We start from the raw sequence: 24,266 nt of genomic DNA on the forward strand, positions 1-24,266 counted from the left end.
GTCGTAACGTTATGTTTTTTAAATGTTGTTCATCTCCAATGGAGACTTACAACACCAACCTGTAGTCTTCTGACAATGTCCCCAACCTGGCAAAAGTGCCACCTGAAAGAAAAGTAAATCTACAAAAACCGGCATAACCAGAGGAACTTCACACCTTACACAGAACATTCTTGACATGTTTGAGAAAAAAAATTGAATTTATTAGTGCAAATCATCAATATCCAGTCAAACAATCCAGAATCGCACAAATCTTTACAAAGTATTACCAGATTCTCCTTCTGATTCTACGCCTTCAACTTCTGGAATCTCAGCAGAGAAGCACACAAATGATCACTGTAATAGGATTCATACTACACAATTCCGTTTGTATTTGAAGGCGGGTCATGGAAATCTGTGGTGGGGGGGATAGAATGTAGTGCAAGGTGTTGTAGATAATTAATGAGCTGTGTATGGTGTGGTGGGGTGAGGAGAAGGAGGAGATACTTTGGGTTTGGTGGAGGATGAATGAGCTGTGTATGGTGTGGTGGGGTGAGGAGAAGAAGGAGATACTTTGGGTTTGGTGGAGGATTGATGAGCTGTGTATGGTGTGGTGGGGTGAGGAGAAGAAGGAGATACTTTGGGTTTGGTGGAGGATGAATGAGCTGTGTATGACGTTGTGGAGTGAGGAGGGGGAGATACTTTGGGTTTGGTGGAGGATTGATGAGCTGTGTATAGTGTGGTGGGGTGAGGAGAAGAAGGAGATACTTTGGGTTTGGTGGAGGATGAATGAGCTGTGTATGACGTTGTGGAGTGAGGAGGGGGAGATACTTTGGGTTTGGTGGAGGATTGATGAGCTGTGTATAGTGTGGTGGGGTGAGGACAAGGAGGAGATACTTTGGGTTTGGTGGAGGATTGATGAGCTGTGTATGAAGTGGTGGGGTGAGGAGAAGGAGGAGATACTTTGGGTTTGGTGGAGGATGAATGAGCTGTGTATGGTGTGGTGGGGTGAGGAGGAAGAGGAGATACTTTGGGTTTGGTGGAGGATTGATGAGCTGTGTATGGTGTGATGGGGTGAGGAGGAGGAGATACTTTGGGTTTGGTGGAGGATGAATGAGCTGTGTATGAAGTGGTGGGTGAGGACAAGGAGGAGATACTTTGGGTTTGGTGGAGGATGAATGAGCTGTGTATGAAGTGGTGGGTGAGGAGAAGGAGGAGATACTTTGGGTTTGGTGGAGGATGAATGAGCTGTGTATGAAGTGGTGGGGTGAGGAGAAGGAGGAGATACTTTGGGTTTGGTGGAGGATGAATGAGCTGTGTATGGTGTGGTGGGGTGAGGAGGAGGAGGAGATACTTTGGGTTTGGTGGAGGTTGAATGAGCTGTGTATGGTGTGGTGGGGTGAGGAGGAGGAGATACTTTGGGTTTGGTGGAGGATGAATGAGCTGTGTATGAAGTGGTGGGTGAGGACAAGGAGGAGATACTTTGGGTTTGGTGGAGGATGAATGAGCTGTGTATGAAGTGGTGGGGTGAGGAGAAGGAGGAGATACTTTGGGTTTGGTGGAGGATGAATGAGCTGTGTATGAAGTGGTGGGGTGAGGAGAAGGAGGAGATACTTTGGGTTTGGTGGAGGATGAATGAGCTGTGTATGAAGTGGTGGGGTGAGGAGAAGGAGGAGATACTTTGGGTTTGGTGGAGGATGAATGAGCTGTGTATGGTGTGGTGGGGTGAGGAGGAGGAGGAGATACTTTGGGTTTGGTGGAGGTTGAATGAGCTGTGTATGGTGTGGTGGGGTGAGGAGGAGGAGATACTTTGGGTTTGGTGGAGGAATGATGAGCTGTGTATGACATTGTGGGGTGAGGAGGAGGAGATACTTTGGGTTTGGTGGAGGAATTATGAGCTGTGTATGGTGTGGTGGGGTGAGGAGGAAGAGACACCTTGGATTTGATAGAGGTTTAATGAGCTGTGTATGGTGTGGTGGGGTGAGGAGGAGGAGATACTTTGAGTCTGGTGGAGGATTTATGAGCTGTGTATGGTATGGTGGAGTGAGGAGGAGATATTTAGGGTAGGATTGATGAGCTGTGTTTGGTGTGGTGGGTTAGGGAAGAGAAGCAGATACTTGGCGAAGGATTGATGAGCTGTATACAATATGGTGTGGTGTTTTGGGGAAGAGAAGGAGATGCTTTGGGCTTGGTGGAGGACTGATGAACTGTGTATGGTGTGGTGGGTTGGGGAAGAGGAGATACTTTGGGCTTGGCGAAGGACTGATGAGCTGTGTACAATATGGTGTGGTGGGTTGGGGAAGAGAAGGATATATTTTGGGCTCGGTGGAGGATTGATGAGCTGTGTATGGTGTGGTGGGTTGGGGAAGAGGAGATCCTTTGGGTTTGGTGAAGGATTGATGAGCCATGTATGGTGTGGTGAGTTAAGGAGGAGAAGAAGGTTTTTTGGCTTGGTGGAGGATTGATGAGCTGTGCATGAAGCGGTGGGTGAGGAGGAAGAGATACTTTGAGTTTGAAGTAGGATTGATGAGATGTTGTGGTATGATGAGGAGGAGATAAAGGAGATAAGTTGGGCTTGGTGAAAGATGGATGAGCTGTGTATGATGTGTTGGGGTGAGGAGGTATTTTGGTTTCGGTGGAAGATTGAGTAGCTGTGTATGGTGTGGTGGAGTGAGGAGGTACTTTGGGCTTGGTGAAGGGGGCATGAGCTGTGTATGGTGTGGTGGGGTGAGATGGGGAAGGAGGTGGAGATACAGTACTTTGGGTATAGTGGAAGATAGGTGAGTAAAGTGCAGATATGTGATGTAGAGATACTTTGGGTGTGATGGGTGATGGATATGTAAGATTGGTGAGTTATATATAGTATGGTGGAGTGAGGGGGAAGAGGAGGTGGAGATACTTTGGGTGCAGTGGAAGATTGGTGAATTGGGTGTTTTGGATTGGCGAGTATGGCATGGAGAAATGATAGGGAAGATTGGGTGGAGATACGTTGGGTGTGGTGGAAGATTGGCGAGCTGCGCATGGTATGGTGGGGAATTTAAAAAGCAGCAAGTTGGAGATGTGAGGGGTTAATAAGATCAAGATTGTAACAGCATTAATAAGAGTGGGTGAAATGTTATGAGGTTCAGAAGCACAATGGGGTGAGATGTGGGAGTAGAACAGGGTACAACAAATATTCCTCAGGTCCCATTAACAGTTTTGTGTCCAAATAAGTAGCCAGAGGACACTGCTGGGACATGAATTTGTCCCCCCTGTAAATAGTATGTAAGCTTACCTGCTCAGTAGACTTTGAGGACAGTTCTGGGAAACACTTGGGTTGAAAGCAGAAGTAACTCACACAGTGATGTAACAGATTATAAAAAGTTTGATTGGACACGAGGAGTTATGGAGCGCAGTAAAGGAACTGGGGTGATGGTGACGATTGGGGCATTAGCAGATTGATATACGGGGAGATTTTGGAGGATTGTGGAAAGATGGCAGAGGAACCTATTTGGGGTGTGGGACAGTTTGGTGTTGTTGGCAGTTCCTGTGAGGTGGTAGGGTGGAAACATTTCTGGTCATATGGAGTTGGATGGAAGAACTGAAGTCATTTTTCAAGAGTAATGCAGAGACAGCAGGAGGCCAGGTGAACCTTTCTCTGTCACTTTCTTCAATGGCTTCCAATCCAGCTGAACCAAAGAGAACATATTTGAACTCAAAAGTCATTCTCCTTTGTTTTTAAAAACACTTCCCCCATCCCACGGCTATAGATCTCACCTCAATGATAAACCTCACAATTTCACTCTCGGTTCCTCCACCGATTTACTAATGGCCTCTTTGACCATATCCTCATTCCTTGTACGGTGTATGGTGGAGGAATGTAGAGGAACTGAACATGTGTGGTGACTTCCCTGATGGAGCTCCAATCTCTACCACATAGACTAAGTTCTTTATAATTACATATCCACCCTTTTCTCCTCCCCAACTGTTCTTGATCAAAGGGATTCACAAGATCACTAGGTATTTACTGTACATAGCAGATTTCACTTCAATAAAGGAACTAATATTTGTAATGTGAAGGACAAAGGACTGAGATCCCTGAGTTTTATCATTTAGGAGAACATACACTTTAAGGAGAGACGAGCTGTGATTTGTATGTGCCTGTTGGGAACTTTTGAAGAGTTTCTCTACTATGTGCTTGGCTCTTTTACTGCTTGTTCAGAATAAGTACATTTAATATCCTTTAGTCATGTTTGAGGTCAAGCCTGAGTGGCAACCATAGCTCCCTCCATAGATACAATGATGAAGTTAGTATAGCCACCAATGGACTGGCAGCCTCTCCCTCTTAAAGTGGTTGTCAGAATGCCACTCCTACAGACAGATAAAACGTTTAATGGTGTCATGCCACTTCTTCTGCCATTGGCATCTGTTCTGGAACTATGCAGGCACCATTAAGCAGAAGGTCAACCAGCCACAGCTCAAGGAACTTCTATGAACCTCTGGAGGAACCCTACTTGAGAATGGCTGTTCTCAATTGTTAGATCATTTATAAACGACCCTCTTCCTGCTCCGGTACGTGTTTTTACCCTTTTATATGATGTACATTGGGGTTTGTCATATTGCTAAGGCAGACTTGTTTAGTGGTGAAAAAGTCTGGGGCAGAATATGAAGGAAAGCGAAGAAGAGATTAAAAGATGGCCGATGAATGGGGACTTTGATAAAGGAGGGGTATTGGGGTTGTGATATAAGAGATTGGGGAAGTTAGCGATTTGTCATTGTTTGAGGAGAGAATGGCTAAGGTCAGAAATTAGCTAGGGTGCCTTTGGATATAAGAAGGCGTATTAATTAGTCCCACTTCCATACGATATAAGAAAGATCTAAGCCATTAGGAAGTGTGGTAGCAATGGTCACTTTCAGAGACAGAATTGTCTAAGTGACTTGTCAGTTGAATAGAAAACACCTGAGCTTGTAGATAGAACCACCAAAGGTATCTGAATGCAGAAGTCACCAGGAAGACGTTGGCGTGTGAGTAGTCCACACGTTTTAACCCTTCGCGTTCTCAGAACTTCACAGAGAGATCAGATTGTTGGAGAACATCCTGGTCTACGTTGCCTTCATTCAAGTTTATCTCCATGTCGACATTCCCAAGGAACCACCACAGTTCTATAAATACTCTAAAAGCTCCTGAGATTTCTTGGTTGTGCTTAGCTTATACGAAACGCTTTTCAGGAGGTCTGTGCATTTTGTAAACAGTCCTTTCCTCCATGAGATGAGTTCCATCTCCTCTAGGAGAGGAATATAGATCTACAGGTCCTCAGAAGCTGCAGCCTCAGCAAAGGGATTTGCGTTTCCAGTTGGGTTTCCGGTCAAGTCCCAGATCTTTGCAGAGTTGGGGATCACTGGACCTTCCAGTACGAAGGATACAAATCACAGTCCTCTTACACATTGGCTCACATACCTCTTTGACGTGACCCTTGTGATGGAGGAACCAGAAGGTCTGGAAAAGGCTTTCATCCTGTAGGAATCTCTTTAGCAGGTTGTCCCAGTCTGATGGATAGGCCGACTTCATCCCATACGTGTTGAGGGCGCTGTACAAGAAAGTCCACCGTGGCTCCTCCTTTTTTTTGTTGGCTTCAGTCAGGTTGAGGATGTAGGTCTCGTGGTCTAATACAACGTGGGAGCTGTTGGGGTATTCGCCATCAATCTGGTACACACGGTAACCTGAAAAAAGAGGACATTTGTGAGATCCACTACACACGGACTATAAGGAACATCAACTCTGTCCACATCTACCCAAAGTGAAGGTCACCATACAGATTCAATTCTGGCTATATAGTGGTGGGAGTTTCATCCACCCTCACTGTAGTGGATGGAGACATTGTTAGATTTTTTTTTTTCGATCACATGTATGTGTGCATGGCCAGCCTCACTGAGAGAGGTCAGAGGAGAAAAGCCAGTCTAGGTGAAGAAGGAAGGAAGGCCAAAACTGATCCACAAACCTCTCTTTACAGCACTGCTGTGCAGAAGACCATCTGTGAACACATAGTACAGGCAATCTGAAGAAGATGGGCTACAGCAGCAGGAGGCCATGCTGGGCTCCTCTCCTGAGAACGGGAACAGGAGGCTACATGGGGAAGTTTATTACCAGCACCACAAAAAGTTGGTGGTCTGATGGATCTCCAGATGTTCTGGGACAAGCAGGAGGGTCATACGAGATCAGAAGACCTCATTTTGAAGTCCATTTCTCCCACATTTCTGCCTCGGAGGTAAAATGAAATCCGTTTAAATTCTGCCTTCCCTGGTTCTCTGTGCTTCTCTACGTATGCAGGCTGGTCAGATGGACCGGCAGGGCGCTTCCTGAAAATATCACCCCCCCCCCCCCCCCCCCGGATTCTGTACTCCTCTCCAGAATGCTCAGCTCTGATGTAAGCAGTAGGCGGGGCTCTCGGGAGGAGTAATACAAATATCACAGTGTCTTCAGGGGAAATGTCATTCTGTATGGAAGTGCCGACCTACCGAGGTGAGAGACCAAGTCTTCATTATTAGAAGAACTCAAATCCAATCAATGAAATGTTTACATTACTGGTCTCCAAAGTGCTGCTTCATTTATCTGGGGCACCATTCTTCCCACTGATACTAATGATGGGGCACCGTTCTTCCCACTGACACCAATGATGGGGCACTATTCCTCCCACTGATACTAATGAAGGGGCACCGTTCCTCCCACTGATACTAATGATGGGGCACCGTTCTTCCCACTGACACCAATGATGGGGCACTATTCCTCCCACTGATACTAATGAAGGGGCACCGTTCCTCCCACTGATACTAATGATGGGGCACCGTTCCTCCCACTGATACCAATGATGGGGCACTATTCCTCCCACTGATACCAATGATGGGGCACTATTCCTCCCAATGACACCAATGATGGGGCACTATTCCTCCCACTGACACCAATGATGGGGCACTATTCCTCCCACTGATACCAATGATGGGGCACTATTCCTCCCACTGATACCAATGATGGGCACTATTCCTCCCACTGACACCAATGATGGGGCACTATTCCTCCCACTGATACCAATGATGGGGCACTATTCCTCCCACTGACACCAATGATGGGGCACTATTCCTCCCACTGACACCAATGATGGGGCACTATTCCTCCCACTGACACCAATGATGGGGCACTATTCCTCCCACTGACACCAATGATGGGGCACTATTCCTCCCACTGACACCAATGATGGGGCACTATTCCTCCCACTGACACCAATGATGGGGCACTATTCCTCCCACTGACACCAATGATGGGGCACTATTCCTCCCACTGATACCAATGATGGGGCACTATTCCTCCCACTGATACCAATGATGGGGCACTATTCCTCCCCACTGATACCAATGATGGGGCACCGTTCCTCCCACTGACACCAATGATGGGGCACTATTCCTCACACTGATACTAATGATGGGGCACTATTCCCCCACTGATACTAATGATGGGGCACTATTCCCCCACTGATACTAATGATGGGGCACTATTCCTCCCACTGATACCAATGATGGGGCACTATTCCCCCACTGATACTAATGATGGGGCACTATTCCCCCACTGATACTAATGATGGGGCACTATTCCCCCACTGATACTAATGATGGGGCACTATTCCTCCCACTGATACCAATGATGGGGCACTATTCCTCCCACTGATACTAATGATGGGGCACTATTCCCCCACTGACACCAATGATGGGGCACTATTCCTCCTACTGATACCAATGATGGGGCACTATTCATCCCACTAACACCAATGATGGGGCACTATTCCCCCCACTGACACCAATGATGGGGCACCGTTCCTCCCACTGATACTAATGATGGGGCACCGTTCCTCCCACTGATACCAATGATGGGGCACTATTCCTCCCACTGATACCAATGATGGGGCACTATTCCTCCCACTGATACCAATGATGGGGCACTATTCCTCCCACTGACACCAAAGATGGGGCACTATTCATCCCACTGATACTAATGATGGGGCACTATTCCTCTCACTGACACCAATGATGGGGCACTATTCCTCCCACTGACACCAATGATGGGGCACTATTCCTCCCACTGATACTAATGATGGGGCACTATTCCTCCCACTGACACCAATGATGGGGCACTATTCCCCCCACTGACACCAATGATGGGGCACTATTCCCCCCACTGACACCAATGATGGGGCACTATTCCCCCCACTGATACTAATGATGGGGCACTATTCCTCCCACTGATACCAATGATGGGGCACTATTCATCCCACTGATACTAATGATGGGGCACTATTCCTCCCACTGACACCAATGATGGGGCACTATTCCTCCCACTGACACCAAAGATGGGGCACCGTTCCTCCCACTGACACCAATGATGGGGCACTATTCCTCCCACTGACACCAATGATGGGGCACTATTCCTCCCACTGATACCAATGATGGGGCACTATTCCTCCCACTGATACCAATGATGGGGCACTATTCCTCCCACTGATACCAATGATGGGGCACTATTCCTCCCACTGACACCAAAGATGGGGCACTATTCATCCCACTGATACTAATGATGGGGCACTATTCCTCTCACTGACACCAATGATGGGGCACTATTCCTCCCACTGACACCAATGATGGGGCACTATTCCTCCCACTGATACTAATGATGGGGCACTATTCCTCCCACTGACACCAATGATGGGGCACTATTCCCCCCACTGATACCAATGATGGGGCACTATTCCCCCCACTGACACCAATGATGGGGCACTATTCCCCCCACTGATACTAATGATGGGGCACTATTCCTCCCACTGATACCAATGATGGGGCACTATTCCTCCCATTAACACCAATGATGGGGCACTATTCCTCCCACTGACACCAATGATGGGGCACTATTCCTCCCACTGACACCAAAGATGGGGCACCGTTCCTCCCACTGACACCAAAGATGGGGCACTATTCCTCCCACTGACACCAATGATGGGGCACTATTCCTCCTACTGACGCCAATGATGGGGCACTATTCCTTCCCACTGACACCAATGATGGGGCACAATTCCTCCCACTGATACCAATGATGGGGCACCATTCCTTCCACTGATACCAATGATGGGGCACTATTCCTTCCCACTGACACCAATGATGGGGCACTATTCCTCCCCCTGACACCAATGATGGGGCACTATTCCTCCCACTGATACCAATGATGGGGCACTATTCCTCCCACTGATACCAATGATGGGGCACTATTCCTTCCACTGATACCAATGATGGGGCACTATTACTCCTCCTACTGATCTCAGTCGCTGAGTAATTTTTTTCTCCTACTGACCACTAACCCTGGGAGACATTATCTATTATCACCGGTCACAGTCCGGCCCCCCTAAAGTCTAAAGGACAGTAATCTGACCCTTTCTTGAGAAAGTTTGGAGACCCCCCTGATCTAGATGATGCTGGACGTTCTCCAGCCAGGAAATGAGGGCGGGGCTCTATCTGATTGGCTGCAGTTTCTAATGCACATGGTGAGAAGCTCACAGTGTGCGGTGAAATCAGAGGAAGCCGTTTCAGTTCAGGATGGGAGCCGGTACGCCCGTGGTGCAGGACTGAAGGGGAGGAGCCGGTACACCCGTGGTGCAGGACTGAAGGGGAGGAGCCGGTACACCCGTGGTGCAGGACTGAAGGGGAGGAGCCGGTACACCCGTGGTGCAGGACTGAAGGGGAGGAGCCGGTACACCCGTGGTGCAGGACTGAAGGGGAGGAGCCGGTACACCCGTGGTGCAGGACTGAAGGGGAGGAGCCGGTACACCCGTGGTGCAGGACTGAAGGGGAGGAGCCGGTACACCCGTGGTGCAGGACTGAAGGGGAGGAGCCGGTACACCCTTGGTGCAGGACTGAAGGGGAGGAGCCGGTACACCCGTGGTGCAGGACTGAAGGGGAGGAGCCGGTACACCCGTGGTGCAGGACTGAAGGGGAGGAGCCGGTACGCCCGTGGTGCAGGACTGAGGGGGAGGAGCCGGTACGCCCGTGGTGCAGGACTGAGGGGGAGGAGCCGGTACGCCCGTGGTGCAGGACTGAGGGGGAGGAGCCGGTACGCCCGTGGTGCAGGACTGAGGGGGAGGAGCCGGTACGCCCGTGGTGCAGGACTGAGGGGGAGGAGCCGGTACACCCGTGGTGCAGGACTGAGGGGGAGGAGCCGGTACACCCGTGGTGCAGGACTGAAGGGGAGGAGCCGGTACACCCGTGGTGCAGGACTGAAGGGGAGGAGCCGGTACACCCGTGGTGCAGGACTGAAGGGGAGGAGCCGGTACAGACGTGGTGCAGGACTGAAGGGGAGGAGCCGGTACACCCGTGGTGCAGGACTGAAGGGGAGGAGCCGGTACACCCGTGGTGCAGGACTGAAGGGGAGGAGCCGGTACACCCGTGGTGCAGGACTGAAGGGGAGGAGCCGGTACACCCGTGGTGCAGGACTGAAGGGGAGGAGCCGGTACACCCGTGGTGCAGGACTGAAGGGGAGGAGCCGGTACACCCGTGGTGCAGGACTGAAGGGGAGGAGCCGGTACACCCGTGGTGCAGGATTGAAGGGGAGGAGCCGGTACACCCGTGGTGCAGGACTGAAGGGGAGGAGCCGGTACACCCGTGGTGCAGGACTGAAGGGGAGGAGCCGGTACACCCGTGGTGCAGGACTGAAGGGGAGGAGCCGGTACACCCGTGGTGCAGGACTGAAGGGGAGGAGCCGGTACACCCGTGGTGCAGGACTGAAGGGGAGGGGCCGGTACACCCCCCGTGGTGCAGGACTGAAGGGGAGGAGCCGGTACACCCGTGGTGCAGGACTGAAGGGGAGAAGCCGGTACACCCTCCGTGGTGCAGGATTGAAGGGGAGGAGCCGGTACACCCGTGGTGCAGGACTGAAGGGGAGGAGCCGGTACACCCGTGGTGCAGGACTGAAGGGGAGGAGCCGGTACACCCGTGGTGCAGGATTGAAGGGGAGGGGCCGGTACAGCCGTGGTGCAGGACTGAAGGGGAGGAGCCGGTACACCCCCCGTGGTGCAGGACTGAAGGGGAGGAGCCGGTACACCTATGGTGCAGGACTGAAGGGGAGGAGCCGGTACAACCCTCCGTGGTGCAGGACTGAAGGGGAGGAGCCGGTACACCCTCCGTGGTGCAGGATTGAAGGGGAGGGGCCGGTACACCCGTGGTGCAGGACTGAAGGGGAGGGCGGAGGTCAGACTTAACCAATGCTTCACTATTATTAGATAAACCTCCGGGACGCAGTGAACTTTCCGGCAGGTAAACTGTACTTCGGTCCAGCCACATTTGTGGTGTTACTTGCCAGCTGTCTGGTGGTGCACGGAATATCCAGGCTCTGTACATGGTCACAGTGCCCGCTAATTACCTGGGTTGAGGTCAATGAAGGTGGTGACACTGGGTGCGATGTAGGCCACAGAGAGTGGGCGGCTGATGGTCTCTTCATCATAAAATATCTCAAACTCATCCAGGTGAGTGTGTCCAAAGAACTGGGCAGCAATGGTGCTCTCATATCTGTGGAGAGAAGGTAACAATGAGACAACGGGGAGGATTCTGGGAAGACCGGACCATGACCCCCATCAGATGTGTGGAGCGTTATCAGGGTTACAACAATGGATCTCTTATCATGTTAGTGGAAGTCCTGAGCCCTGTATCAGTAGACCCAACTCAATATTAAGGGCTGTGGTGTAGACGTTAGGATAGGATGGTCATGGCTGGGGGTACAGAGATTAGGTGGGGTGGTCATGGCTGGGGGTACAGATATTAAGGGGGGGGTCATGGCTGGGGGTACAGATATTATGGAGAGATGGTCATGGCTGGGGGTACAGATATTAAGAGGGGGTGATAATGGCTGGGGGTACAAAGATTATGGAGGGATGGTCATGGCTGGGGGTACAGATATTAAGGGGGGTGGTCATGGCTGGGGGTACAGATATTAAGGGGGGGTGGTAATGGCTGGGGGTACAGATATTAAGGGAGGGGGTCGTGGCTGGGGGTACAGAGATTAAGGTGGGTGGTAATGGCTGGGGGTACAGAGATTATGAAGGGATGGTCATGGCTGGGGGTACAGATATTAAGGGGGGGTCATGGCTGGGGGTACAGAGATTATGGAGGGATGGTCATGGCTGGGGGTACAGATATTATGAAGGGATGGTCATGGCTGGGGGCACAGATATTAAGGGGGTGGTCATGGCTAGGGGTACAGATATTAAGGGGTGTGGTCATGGCTGGGGGTACAGATATTATGGAGGGATGGTCATGGTTGGGGGTACAGATATTATTGAGGGATGGTCATGGTTGGGGGTACAGATATTATGGAGGGATGGTCATGGCTGGGGGTACAGATATTATTGAGGGATGGTCATGGCTGGGGGTACAGATATTATTGAGGGATGGTCATGGCTGGGGGTACAGATATTAAGTTGGGTGGTCATGGTTGGGGGTACAGATATTATTGAGGGATGGTCATGGCTGGGGGTACAGATATTATTGAGGGATGGTCATGGCTGGGGGTACAGATATTATTGAGGGATGGTCATGGCTGGGGGTACAGATATTATTGAGGGATGGTCATGGCTGGGGGTACAGATATTAAGTTGGGTGGTCATGGTTGGGGGTACAGATATTATTGAGGGATGGTCATGGCTGGGGGTACAGAGGACACAGTAGGGGGGGTGGTACAAGTAACAAGGGACACACTACCCCTTGACATGCCATGAAGAGGGGTATGGGAGTGTGCTGGGAAATAACATGGGCTCACCTGTTGACAATCCGGTAATAGTTCCAGCTCCAGCTCTTCAGGCACACCCCGGGTGGGATGTGTCCAATAATATGAACCTGTGACCATAGAAATGAGGAGATTAACTCACAGACCTGGGGTCATATCTCACCCATGTATTCCGGGGTTGTCACTGCTCTCACAGTCTCACCCTCCACCTAGACCTCCTCTAAGCCCTAATAACCATATACCACCATATCATCACACCAAATCTACAACTCTTATTTATAATATCACCGTATCTTTGTTATGGATACATCCTCTTCCGGTGTCTACCATGAATCACACGGGCAGAAGTAGACCTCATAGTCCGTAGCTCCTCAACCACTCGGGCAGCATGGGGAATCCATTTAGCCCATTTGTCAAATCACCTTTGCTGGACAAGGCTGGTTCTCCCCTTTGGCAAAAATCATATGGCCAAATGTCTTTAATCATGTGGGCTGCACTGGGGGGAGCATGAAGAAGCATTTTCTCCAGGGAAGCCAGAAGGTGATTCCTTCTATTACTCCTAATCCCAGTAAAGATGATAATGTAGATCTAGATATACAATTGCCAGAAGATTGGAAACACTCCTCACCTTTTCATGGTTGTCCTCGGCCTCCTGTAGAATTCCCACCAGCCACTTCAGCTGCCCAGCGGGGTCCGTGAAATTGATGAGGAGCCAGAAGTTCTCGCTGGCGCAGTAGTTCATGTTCAGGGACACCAGTCGCAGGCCGGGACCGATCTTCACTGTGTAATAACCAACCGTACTGAAACACCAAGGCCAAAGGTCAGAGACAAACAGGAAGAGGAGGCCAAGTGCAGAAGATCAGGAGAGGGAGAGGACAGGCTTGACACGGGAAGAGACGGGACATGGAGAAACCTCAACCCCTAGATATGAAAAGGAGAGGAGCAGGACCCTCATACCTCCAGTTCTCTATTAGATGTAATGATCGGGACCCTCATACCTCCTGTTGTCTATTAGATGTAATGATCAGGACCCTCATACCTCCTGTTGTCTATTAGATGTAATGATCAGGACCCTCATACCTCCTGTTCTCTATTAGTTGTAAATAATGATCAGGACCCTCATACCTCCTGTTCTATATAAGATGTAATGATCAGGACCCTCATACCTCCTGTTGTCTATTAGATGTAATAATCGGGACCCTCATACCTCCTGTTCTCTATAAGATGTAATGATCAGGACCCTCATACCTCCTGTTCTCTATTAGATGTAATGATCGGGACCCTCATACCTCCTGTTCTCTATAAGATGTAATGATCAGGACCCTCATACCTCCTGTTCTCTATAAGATGTAATGATCAGGACCCTCATACCTCCTGTTCTCTATTAGATGTAATGATCAGGACCCTCATACCTCCTGTTCTCTATTAGATGTAATGATCAGGACCCTCATACCTCCTGTTCTCTATAAGATGTAATGATCAGGACCCTCATACCTCCTGTTCTCTATTAGATGTAATGATCGGGACCCTCATACCTCCTGTTCTCTATTAGATGTAATGATCGGGACCCTCATACCTCCTGTTCTCTATTAGATGTAATGATCAGGACCCTCATACCTCCTGTTCCCTCTTAGATGTAATGATCAGGACCCTCATACCTCCTGTTCTCTATTAGATGTAATGATCGGGACCCTCATACCTCCTGTTCCCTCTTAGATGTAATGATGAGGACCCTCATACCTCCTGTTCTCTATTAGATGTAATGATCAGGACCCTCATACCTCCTGTTCTCTATTAGATGTAATGATCGGGACCCTCATACCTCCTGTTCCCTCTTAGATGTAATGATCAGGACCCTCATACCTCCTGTTCTCTATTAGATGTAATGATCGGGACCCTCATACCTCCTGTTCCCTCTTAGATGTAATGATCGGGACCCTCATACCTCCTGTTCTCTATTAGATGTAATGATCGGGACCCTCATACCTCCTGTTCCCTCTTAGATGTAATGATGAGGACCCTCATACCTCCTGTTCTCTATTAGATGTAATGATCAGGACCCTCAGTCTCTGGTTCCGTTTCCATATTGAGGAGCACCATGGGATACAATGTTCTATATATAGTAGACAATAGTGATCTCAGCTCACCTGAGTGTCTCCAGAGCTTCTGGGGAAAGCCATTCCTTCCACTCCTGGGCCATGGCCTGGTACAGCCAGCTGGAGGACAGGTTTCCATGCACAGAGGGGGGAGGGAAGCTATTGACAGGCGCACTCTCATGGTTGCCCACGGCGGGATAGACAGGCACTGGGCCCAGGTATTTCTTGATGAGTCCAGTAATGGTTCTGAGGGCACCCAGCTGTTCCCCCCGGGTCTGCTCCCATATGTTGTGGGCCGGGATGTCTCCTGTCCAGTAGACCCGGTCATAGGGGCCACTGCTGGCAACATGACGCAGAAGAGACTCGATGGTGTGCAGAGGAAGGTCGCATTTGCTGTATTCCCCCCAGTACCCAGCCGAGCCGTGTCCTTCTGATGGGCTGCTCCTGCAGCACAGCGGTTCCCTGCAGGTAATCGGACCCCCTGGGGAGTAGCCATGATCCCAATGGACATCCGTCAGGAAGAGAACACGAGATACTAGAGACCCCGGAGCTGGTGGGACAGGAGGCTGTACGGGGGGTTTGGGCACAGCGGGCAGCGTAATATTCCAGTCCAAGCCTATATCCCAGTGGCCGCAGTCAGTGCCCAGGAGCAGACCACAGATCTCAGAGGGGCGCAACACAGAGAGGACCCAGGCCATGATCATGTCCTGCTTGAAGATCTGCACCGCCTGCTTGCACACGCTGGGCTCCGCCAGGTGCAGATCGTCACACACCCTCACCGCCAGCGAAGCCACCAGATCCATGTTACTCTCCAGCTGCAATCAGAGAGAGACGGGAGATTAAAAATGAAATATCCATAATGCCTTATCACATGACAGTGCTTGGGCCTGCTTGAATGGTATTGGGCTTGTGTCAATGGCATCAGATTGAGACTCTGCTGAGATCATTCAGATTTCATTGACAGGTGCATTTTACACCCTTCTGCTCTGCAATTGATGCCCTTCTGACAGTACTGGATTCAGGTTTTGTCCTGCCCTAGGCCTGACTAAACTTGGGTACCCCCCCCCCCTAATTTAAATATGACCCACCCCTTCCTGTCAAGGCCACACCCCTTGCTGTTTAAGACCTGCCCTGAAATTTTCAAGTGGGGACACTAGTTCTGAGGGACGGGGGGGGGGGGCAATGGATTCCCTTAATTTGCATAGATTTCCTCTCACTTCCTGTTTGGCTATGGGGCAGGAAGTGGAGGGAAATCTCTGCAATGGGACAGGGATGGTAAACAATAAACTGACAGGGGCTATAACCCTCCCTTATTCTATCCAAAATGAAAAAAAAAAAAAGTGTTGCCTATAGTTCTACTTTAACCACTTCCCGCCCGCCCTATAGCGGATTGACGTCCGGGAAGTGGTTCTGTTATCCTGACTGGATGTCATATGCATTGCGGCGATCGGTGGAGCGGTGTGTCAGTCTGACACACCGCTACACTGATCTTGGTAAAAAGCCTCCGGCGGAGGCTCTTTACCACGTGATCAGCCGTGTCCAATCACGGCTGATCACGCTGTCAATAGGAAGAGCCGTTGATCGGCTCTTCCTCACTCGCGTCTGACAGACGCAAGTAGAGGAGAGCCGATCGGCGGCTCTCCTGGCAGGGGGGGTCTGCGCTGATTGTTTATCAGCGCAGCCCCCCCTCAGATCACCACACTGGACCACCAGGGATCGCCACTAGGACCACCAGGGAAGGGGCAACATGTGGATGGCCAGGTATGTACCCCATGGCCATCCACATGTGCCCAGTGTGCCAAATCTGTGCCAATCAGTGCCCACAAATGGGCACTGATTGGCACAATTATGTTGCAGTGATGCCCAGCAGTGCCACCCTTAGGGGCATCACTGCAAACAAGTAATGCCATCAGTGCCACCCATCAGTGTCCATTCATGCCACCTGTCAGTGCCCATCCGTGCCCATCAGTGCCCATCTATCAGTGCCCATCCGTGCCCATCTGTGCCAACTATCAGTGCCACCCATAAGTAACCATCAATGCCACCGAGTGCCCATCAATGCCGCCTATAAGTGCCCATCCGTGCCACCTATGAGTGCCCATCAGTGCCGCATACCAGTGCCACCTATCAGTGCCCATCAGTGCCCGTCAGTGCCACCTCATCAGTGCCACCTCATCGGTGCCCGTCAGTGCAGCCATATCAGTGCCCATCATTGAAGAAGAAAACGTACTTATTTACAAAAAGTTTTAACAGAAACAAAGAAAAACTTGTTTTTTTTTTCAAAATTTTTGGTCTTTTTTTATTTGTTGCGCAACAAATAAAAACCGCAGAGGTGATCAAATACCACCAAAAGAAAGCTCTATTTGTGGGAACAAAATGATAAAAAATTTGTTTGGGTACAGTGTAGCATGACCGCGCAATTGTCATTGAAATTGTGACAGCGCTGAAAGCTGAAAATTGGTCTGGGCGGGAAGGTGTCTAAGTGCCTGGTATTGAAGTGGTTAAGCACAAATTTCTGATAATTTTATGGAGAGGAGTAAGAAGATATAACTATGGTGCAGCAGAAAATATATAGCCCAGTGAGGAAGGTTTGTAGTCCAGGATGAGAGGACAGTCAAAATTAGAATCAGCGCCCGCCCCTCAGTTGCAGCATGCCGGCCGCCCGCATACTGGAAGCAGTGCGGCCGCTTTATGGGGGCGCTAGACTCATTTGCCTCTCAGCCTAATATGCCCCATAAGACTGGCGCTATACTAACAGTGTAGCGCAAGGCGGCGGGGACTCTTTCCGTGCTGCCCCCCTGCAAAGTGCTGCCCTAGGCCTGGGCCTTGTCGGCCTAGGCCAGGATACAGCATTGCCTTCTCACCTGCAGATGAAGCCCTTCTCACCCGCAGATGAAGCCCTTCTCACCCGCAGTTGAAGCCCTTCTCACCCGCAGATGAAGCCCTTCTCACCCGCAGATGAAGCCCTTCTCACCCGCAGATGAAGCCCTTCTCACCCGCAGTTGAAGCCCTTCTCACCCGCAGATGAAGCCCTTCTCACCTGCAGATGAAGCCCTTCTCACCCGCAGATGAAGCCCTTCTCACCTGCAGATGAAGCCCTTCTCACCCGCAGTTGAAGCCCTTCTCACCCGCAGTTGAAGCCCTTCTCACCCGCAGTTGAAGCCCTTCTCACCCGCAGATGAAGCCCTTCTCACCCGCTGATGAAGCCCTTCTCACCCGCAGATGAAGCCCTTCTCACCTGCAGATGAAGCCCTTCTCACCCGCAGTTGAAGCCCTTCTCACCCGCAGTTGAAGCCCTTCTCACCCGCAGATGAAGCCCTTCTCACCCGCAGATGAAGCCCTTCTCACCCGCAGTTGAAGCCCTTCTCACCCGCAGATGAAGCCCTTCTCACCCGCAGTTGAAGCCCTTCTCACCCGCAGATGAAGCCCTTCTCACCCGCAGATGAAGCCCTTCTCACCCGCAGATGAAGCCCTTCTCACCCGCAGATGAAGCCCTTCTCACCTGCAGATGAAGCCCTTCTCACCCGCAGTTGAAGCCCTTCTCACCCGCAGTTGAAGCCCTTCTCACCCGCAGATGAAGCCCTTCTCACCCGCAGTTGAAGCCCTTCTCACCCGCAGATGAAGCCCTTCTCACCTGCAGATGAAGCCCTTCTCACCCGCAGATGAAGCCCTTCTCACCCGCAGATGAAGCCCTTCTCACCCGCAGATGAAGCCCTTCTCACCCGCAGATGAAGCCCTTCTCACCTGCAGATGAAGCCCTTCTCACCCGCAGATGAAGCCCTTCTCACCCGCAGATGAAGCCCTTCTCACCCGCAGATGAAGCCCTTCTCACCCGCAGATGAAGCCCTTCTCACCCGCAGTTGAAGCCCTTCTCACCCGCAGATGAAGCCCTTCTCACCCGCAGATGAAGCCCTTCTCACCCGCAGTTGAAGCCCTTCTCACCCGCAGATGAAGCCCTTCTCACCCGCAGATGAAGCCCTTCTCACCCGCAGATGAAGCCCTTCTCACCCGCAGATGAAGCCCTTCTCACCCGCAGTTGAAGCCCTTCTCACCCGCAGATGAAGCCCTTCTCACCCGCAGATGAAGCCCTTCTCACCCGCAGTTGAAGCCCTTCTCACCTGCAGATGAAGCCCTTCTCACCCGCAGATGAAGCCCTTCTCACCCGCAGATGAAGCCCTTCTCACCCGCAGTTGAAGCCCTTCTCACCCGCAGATGAAGCCCTTCTCACCCGCAGATGAAGCCCTTCTCACCCGCAGATGAAGCCCTTCTCACCCGCAGTTGAAGCCCTTCTGAATTGCAGTTTACACCCTTTTTAACCTGTGGTTGACATCCTTCTGACCTGTATTGGAAGCCCTTCTGACCTACAGCTGAAGCCTCTCTGACCTGCATCAATTGCTCTTCTGACCTGCATATGATATCCTTCTGACCTGGAGTGGATGCCTTTGTGATCTTCAGTTGACCTGGTCCAAGCTGGTTTTGCATTCCCATAGACTTGTATAGGAATGTGAAACCCTTTTGACACAAACAAAGCCTGTCAACAAAGGCCCAAAAATGCCAGCTTTACCTCCCAAATTACCGTATGTTACCGCAATGGACAAATCGGGGTGCGTTGCTGGACCATTCATTTTTAATAAGATCTCAACACACTATGACAGCAACATCAGAATGACGAAACACGTAGGAAGGGATTAGCCTATGTCATCAAGATACACACTGGCGCTCTGTTGATCTGGGAGTGAGAAGCTGCTGACTTGTGGTGGATCGCATGGTCAGCAGCAACTGGCTCTGGGGAAGGTAGGAGATCGGGAAGGGGTGCGACACCTACGGGACACCTGGCAAGAAAGTGGTATGACCCTTTTTTTTTTAAAGGGACAGTGTAAAAATAAAAAATAAATAAGAAAAAAAAAAAAAAAATGTAAAGCGCCCCGTCCCGCCGATGTGAGGTATCACCGCGATCAGTAGAGTGAGAGCAATAATTCTAGTCCTAGACCTCCTCTGTAACACAAAACAAGCAACCGGTAGAATTTTTCAAACGTCGCCTATGGAGATTTTCAAGGGTCAAAGTTTGTCGCCATTCCACGAGCGGGCGCAATTTTGAAGCGTGACATGTTGGGTATCAATTTACTCGGCGTAACATTATATTTCACAATATACATTTTTTTTTTTTTAAATGGGGCTAACTTTACTGTTTTCTTATTTTTTTAATAAAAAAAGTGTATTTTTTCCCCAAAAAATTAAGTTTGAAAGACCGCTAAAAGACGTTTGAAATACGGTGTGACATAAAATATTGCAACGACCGCCATTTTATTCTCTAGGGTGTCTGAATTTTTTTTTACATATATATAAATGTTTGGGGGTTCTAAGTAATTTTCTACCAAAAAAAATACAGATTGTTACATGTGAACAAAAAGTGCCAGAAAAGGCCCTGGGGGGGAGACATGACAGGACAACACATTTGTTTCTATGGGGGGGAGGGGAGGAGAAGTCGAGGAGCCAATGAAGGGCCACGGATAGACTTGTCACCTCATCCCTTTAAACCTGAACACATATGAATAACTCGGGATCTGAGGACGATTAAATGCAGAGAAGACAACAAGTGAGTTTAATTATCACCTGAATCAGACACAGATCCGAGTGATTATTATGTGTTCAGGTTTAAAGGGATGAGATGAGAACTCCGGGGCCCGGAGATGGGATGACTGTGATAGGTGAGTGTTGTCACCCCCTCCCCCCCCCCTCCTCCACCTGATTGGCTGTTCTTATACAAGGCGGTCAGATGTCACCTCAACTGAACCCCAAGTGCCACCAAACCCCCCCATATAGATCTCAGATTGATAAGTGGGGGGGGGGCTGTATTCACCCAATGGGGGTTTATTAGGAGGGACCCCCCCCCCAGGGCTGTCATATGATGGGTGCGGAGGGCTGATCATGTGACTTGACCCGGGGGGGGGGGGGGGGGGGTAAATCAGGTCCACATGCCAGTCACATGTATCCCTGTATTAACCCCTTCCCTGCCAGAGCTACAGATCTCACCCCCCCCCCATACAGAGAGCCTGGGCCAATCAGAGAGTCCCGTCACAGCACACCCCGGATGTGGGTATTAAAGGGCCGGTACACAGAATACGGGGGGGGGGGGGCACTATGCATTAACCCCGTCACTCCCAACCCAGTGCATTAATCCCGTCACTCCCAGCCCTATGCATTAACCCTGTCACTCCCAGCACTATGCATTAACCCCATCACTCCCAGCCCTATGCATTAACCCCATCACTCCCAGCACTATGCATTAACCCCATCACTCCCAGCCCTATGCATTAACCCCGTCACTCCCAGCACTATGCATTAACCCCGTCACTCCCAGCACTATGCATTAACCCCATCACTCCCAGCACTATGCATTAACCCCATCACTCCCAGCACTATGCATTAACCCCGTCACTCCCAGCCCTATGCATTAACCCCGTCACTCCCAGCCCTATGCATTAACCCCGTCACTCCCAGCCCTATGCATTAACCCCATCACTCCCAGCACTATGCATTAACCCCATCACTCCCAGCCCTATGCATTAACCCCGTCACTCCCAGCCCTATGCATTAACCCCATCACTCCCAGCACTATGCATTAACCCCATCACTCCCAGCCCTATGCATTAACCCCGTCACTCCCAGCACTATGCATTAACCCCGTCACTCCCAGCACTATGCATTAACCCCATCACTCCCAGCACTATGCATTAACCCCGTCACTCCCAGCACTATGCATTAACCCCATCACTCCCAGCCCTATGCATTAACCCCGTCACTCCCAGCACATTAACCCCATCACTCCCAGCCCTATGCATTAACCCCGTCACTCCCAGCACATTAACCCCATCACTCCCAGCCCTATGCATTAACCCCGTCACTCCCAGCCCTATGCATTAACCCCGTCACTCCCAGCCCTATGCATTAACCCCGTCACTCCCAGCCCTATGCATTAACCCCATCACTCCCAGCCCTATGCATTAACCCCGTCACTCCCAGCACTATGCATTAACCCCATCACTCCCAGCACTATGCATTAACCCCATCACTCCCAGCCCTATGCATTAACCCCATCACTCCCAGCCCTATGCATTAACCCCGTCACTCCCAGCACTATGCATTAACCCCATCACTCCCAGCCCTATGCATTAACCCCATCACTCCCAGCACTATGCATTAACCCCATCACTCCCAGCACTATGCATTAACCCCATCACTCCCAGCACTATGCATTAACCCCATCACTCCCAGCACTATGCATTAACCCCATCACTCCCAGCACTATGCATTAACCCCGTCACTCCCAGCACTATGCATTAACCCCATCACTCCCAGCCCTATGCATTAACCCCATCACTCCCAGCCCTATGCATTAACCCCGTCACTCCCAGCACATTAACCCCATCACTCCCAGCCCTATGCATTAACCCCGTCACTCCCAGCACATTAACCCCATCACTCCCAGCCCTATGCATTAACCCCGTCACTCCCAGCCCTATGCATTAACCCCGTCACTCCCAGCCCTATGCATTAACCCCGTCACTCCCAGCACATTAACCCCATCACTCCCAGCCCTATGCATTAACCCCGTCACTCCCAGCCCTATGCATTAACCCCGTCACTCCCAGCCCTATGCATTAACCCCGTCACTCCCAGCCCTATGCATTAACCCCGTCACTCCCAGCACTATGCATTAACCCCATCACTCCCAGCCCTATGCATTAACCCCATCACTCCCAGCCCTATGCATTAACCCCATCACTCCCAGCCCTATGCATTAACCCCATCACTCCCAGCCCTATGCATTAACCCCATCACTCCCAGCCCTATGCATTAACCCCGTCACTTCCAGCCCAGCACTATGCTTTAACCTCTTCACTCTCAGCCCAATACATTAACCCCATCACTCCCAGTCCAGTATACCCACCCACACCCACACCTCCAGGTGCCAAGGGAAATACATTAACCCCCGCATCCCCAGTCCTCTCTCACCTGCAGGCTGATGTCCAGGGCGGTGAAGAGCGCCTTACAGGCGGTGCAGGTGACATTCTGCCAGCTGTATTCCAGTGATATGGGGGGCATGTGAGCGGAGAGGGGGAGCCCCGACCCCGGGGAGGAGAACAACAGCAGCACACCGACCACTCCCAGCATGGGGGACATAGTGTGCCTCTAGATCAGGGGGTGCACCGAGTCTATGGAGCCACCTGGATAGAGGGGACTCTCCTCTTCTCCTTCTCTTCTCTTCTCCTTCCCTTCTCTCCTCTCCTCTTCTCTCCTCTCCTCTCTGTATAGGAGATGGGACTCTCTCTCCTTCTCTCCTCTCCTCTTTTTCCTCTTCTCTCTTCTCTGTATAGGAGATGGGACCCTCCTTCTCTTCTCTTCTCTCCTCTCTGTATAGGAGATGGGACTCTCTCTCCTCTCCTCTTCTCTCCTCTCCTCTTTTTCCTCTTCTCTCTTCTCTGTATAGAAGATGGGACTCTCTCTCCTTCTCTCCTCTCCTCTTTTTCCTCTTCTCTCCTCTCTGTATAGAAGATGGGACTCTCTCTCCTTCTCTCCTCTTCTCTCTTCTCTGTATAGGAGATGGGACTCTCTCTCCTCTCCTCTTCTCTCCTCTCCTCTTTTTCCTCTTCTCTCTTCTCTGTATAGGAGATGTGACTCTCCAGTGACAACCAGGAAGACACACAGCCCCTCCCCCTCCCTGTTCTGGGTGTGGACTGGCAGATCAGACTGCAGCAGTGGGGCGGAGTCAGAGCTGTGATTGGTGGAGTGTCTCCGGACAGGAAGTGCAGACTGTTTACACTGTGACCTGAGATGATACATTGGGGGTTATTTACTAAAGGCAAATCCACTCTGCAGTACAAGAGCAGCGAGAGTTCAGTCTCTGGAGATCTGAGGGGGACATGCAAGGAAAATAAAAAACATAATTTTACCTTGTACGTGATTGGATGAAAAAATCAGCAGAGCTTCCCCTCAGATCTACAGCGACTGAACTTCCAAGTGCAATTGTACTGCAAAGTGGATTTGCCTTTTCGTAAATAACCCCCAATGTCTCCATATCATGAGGAGATACATTGTATACATATCATGGGGGAGATACATTGTATACATATCATGGGGGAGATACATTGTATACATATCATGGGGAGATACATTGTATACATATCATGGGGAGATACATTGTATACATATCATGGGGAGATACATTGTATACATATCATGGGGGTGATACATTGTATACATATCATGGGGAGATACATTGTATACATATCATGGGGGAGATACATTGTATACATATCATGGGGGAGATACATTGTATACATATCATGGGGGAGATACATTGTATACATATCATGGGGTGATACATTGTATACATATCATGGGGA

General features: G+C 50.5%; 1 protein-coding gene across 1 annotated transcript; it reads right to left on the reverse strand.

The window, feature by feature from the left end:
* Positions 1-842: 842 nt before the first annotated feature.
* Positions 843-23,617, reverse strand: SMPD1 (sphingomyelin phosphodiesterase 1). Its single transcript, XM_073612669.1, has 6 exons — positions 22,876-23,617; positions 14,911-15,674; positions 13,392-13,563; positions 12,797-12,873; positions 11,405-11,550; positions 843-5,676 (listed from the first exon to the last, which is right to left on the reverse strand). Exons 1-6 carry the CDS (start codon positions 23,041-23,043, stop codon positions 5,285-5,287), a joined length of 1,719 nt encoding a protein of 572 aa, XP_073468770.1. The 5' UTR covers positions 23,044-23,617; the 3' UTR covers positions 843-5,284.
* Between the last annotated feature and the right edge of the window lie 649 nt (positions 23,618-24,266).

This window comes from Aquarana catesbeiana, linkage group LG02 (assembly GCF_042186555.1).
Source record: "Aquarana catesbeiana isolate 2022-GZ linkage group LG02, ASM4218655v1, whole genome shotgun sequence".
NCBI lineage: Eukaryota > Metazoa > Chordata > Amphibia > Anura > Ranidae > Aquarana > Aquarana catesbeiana.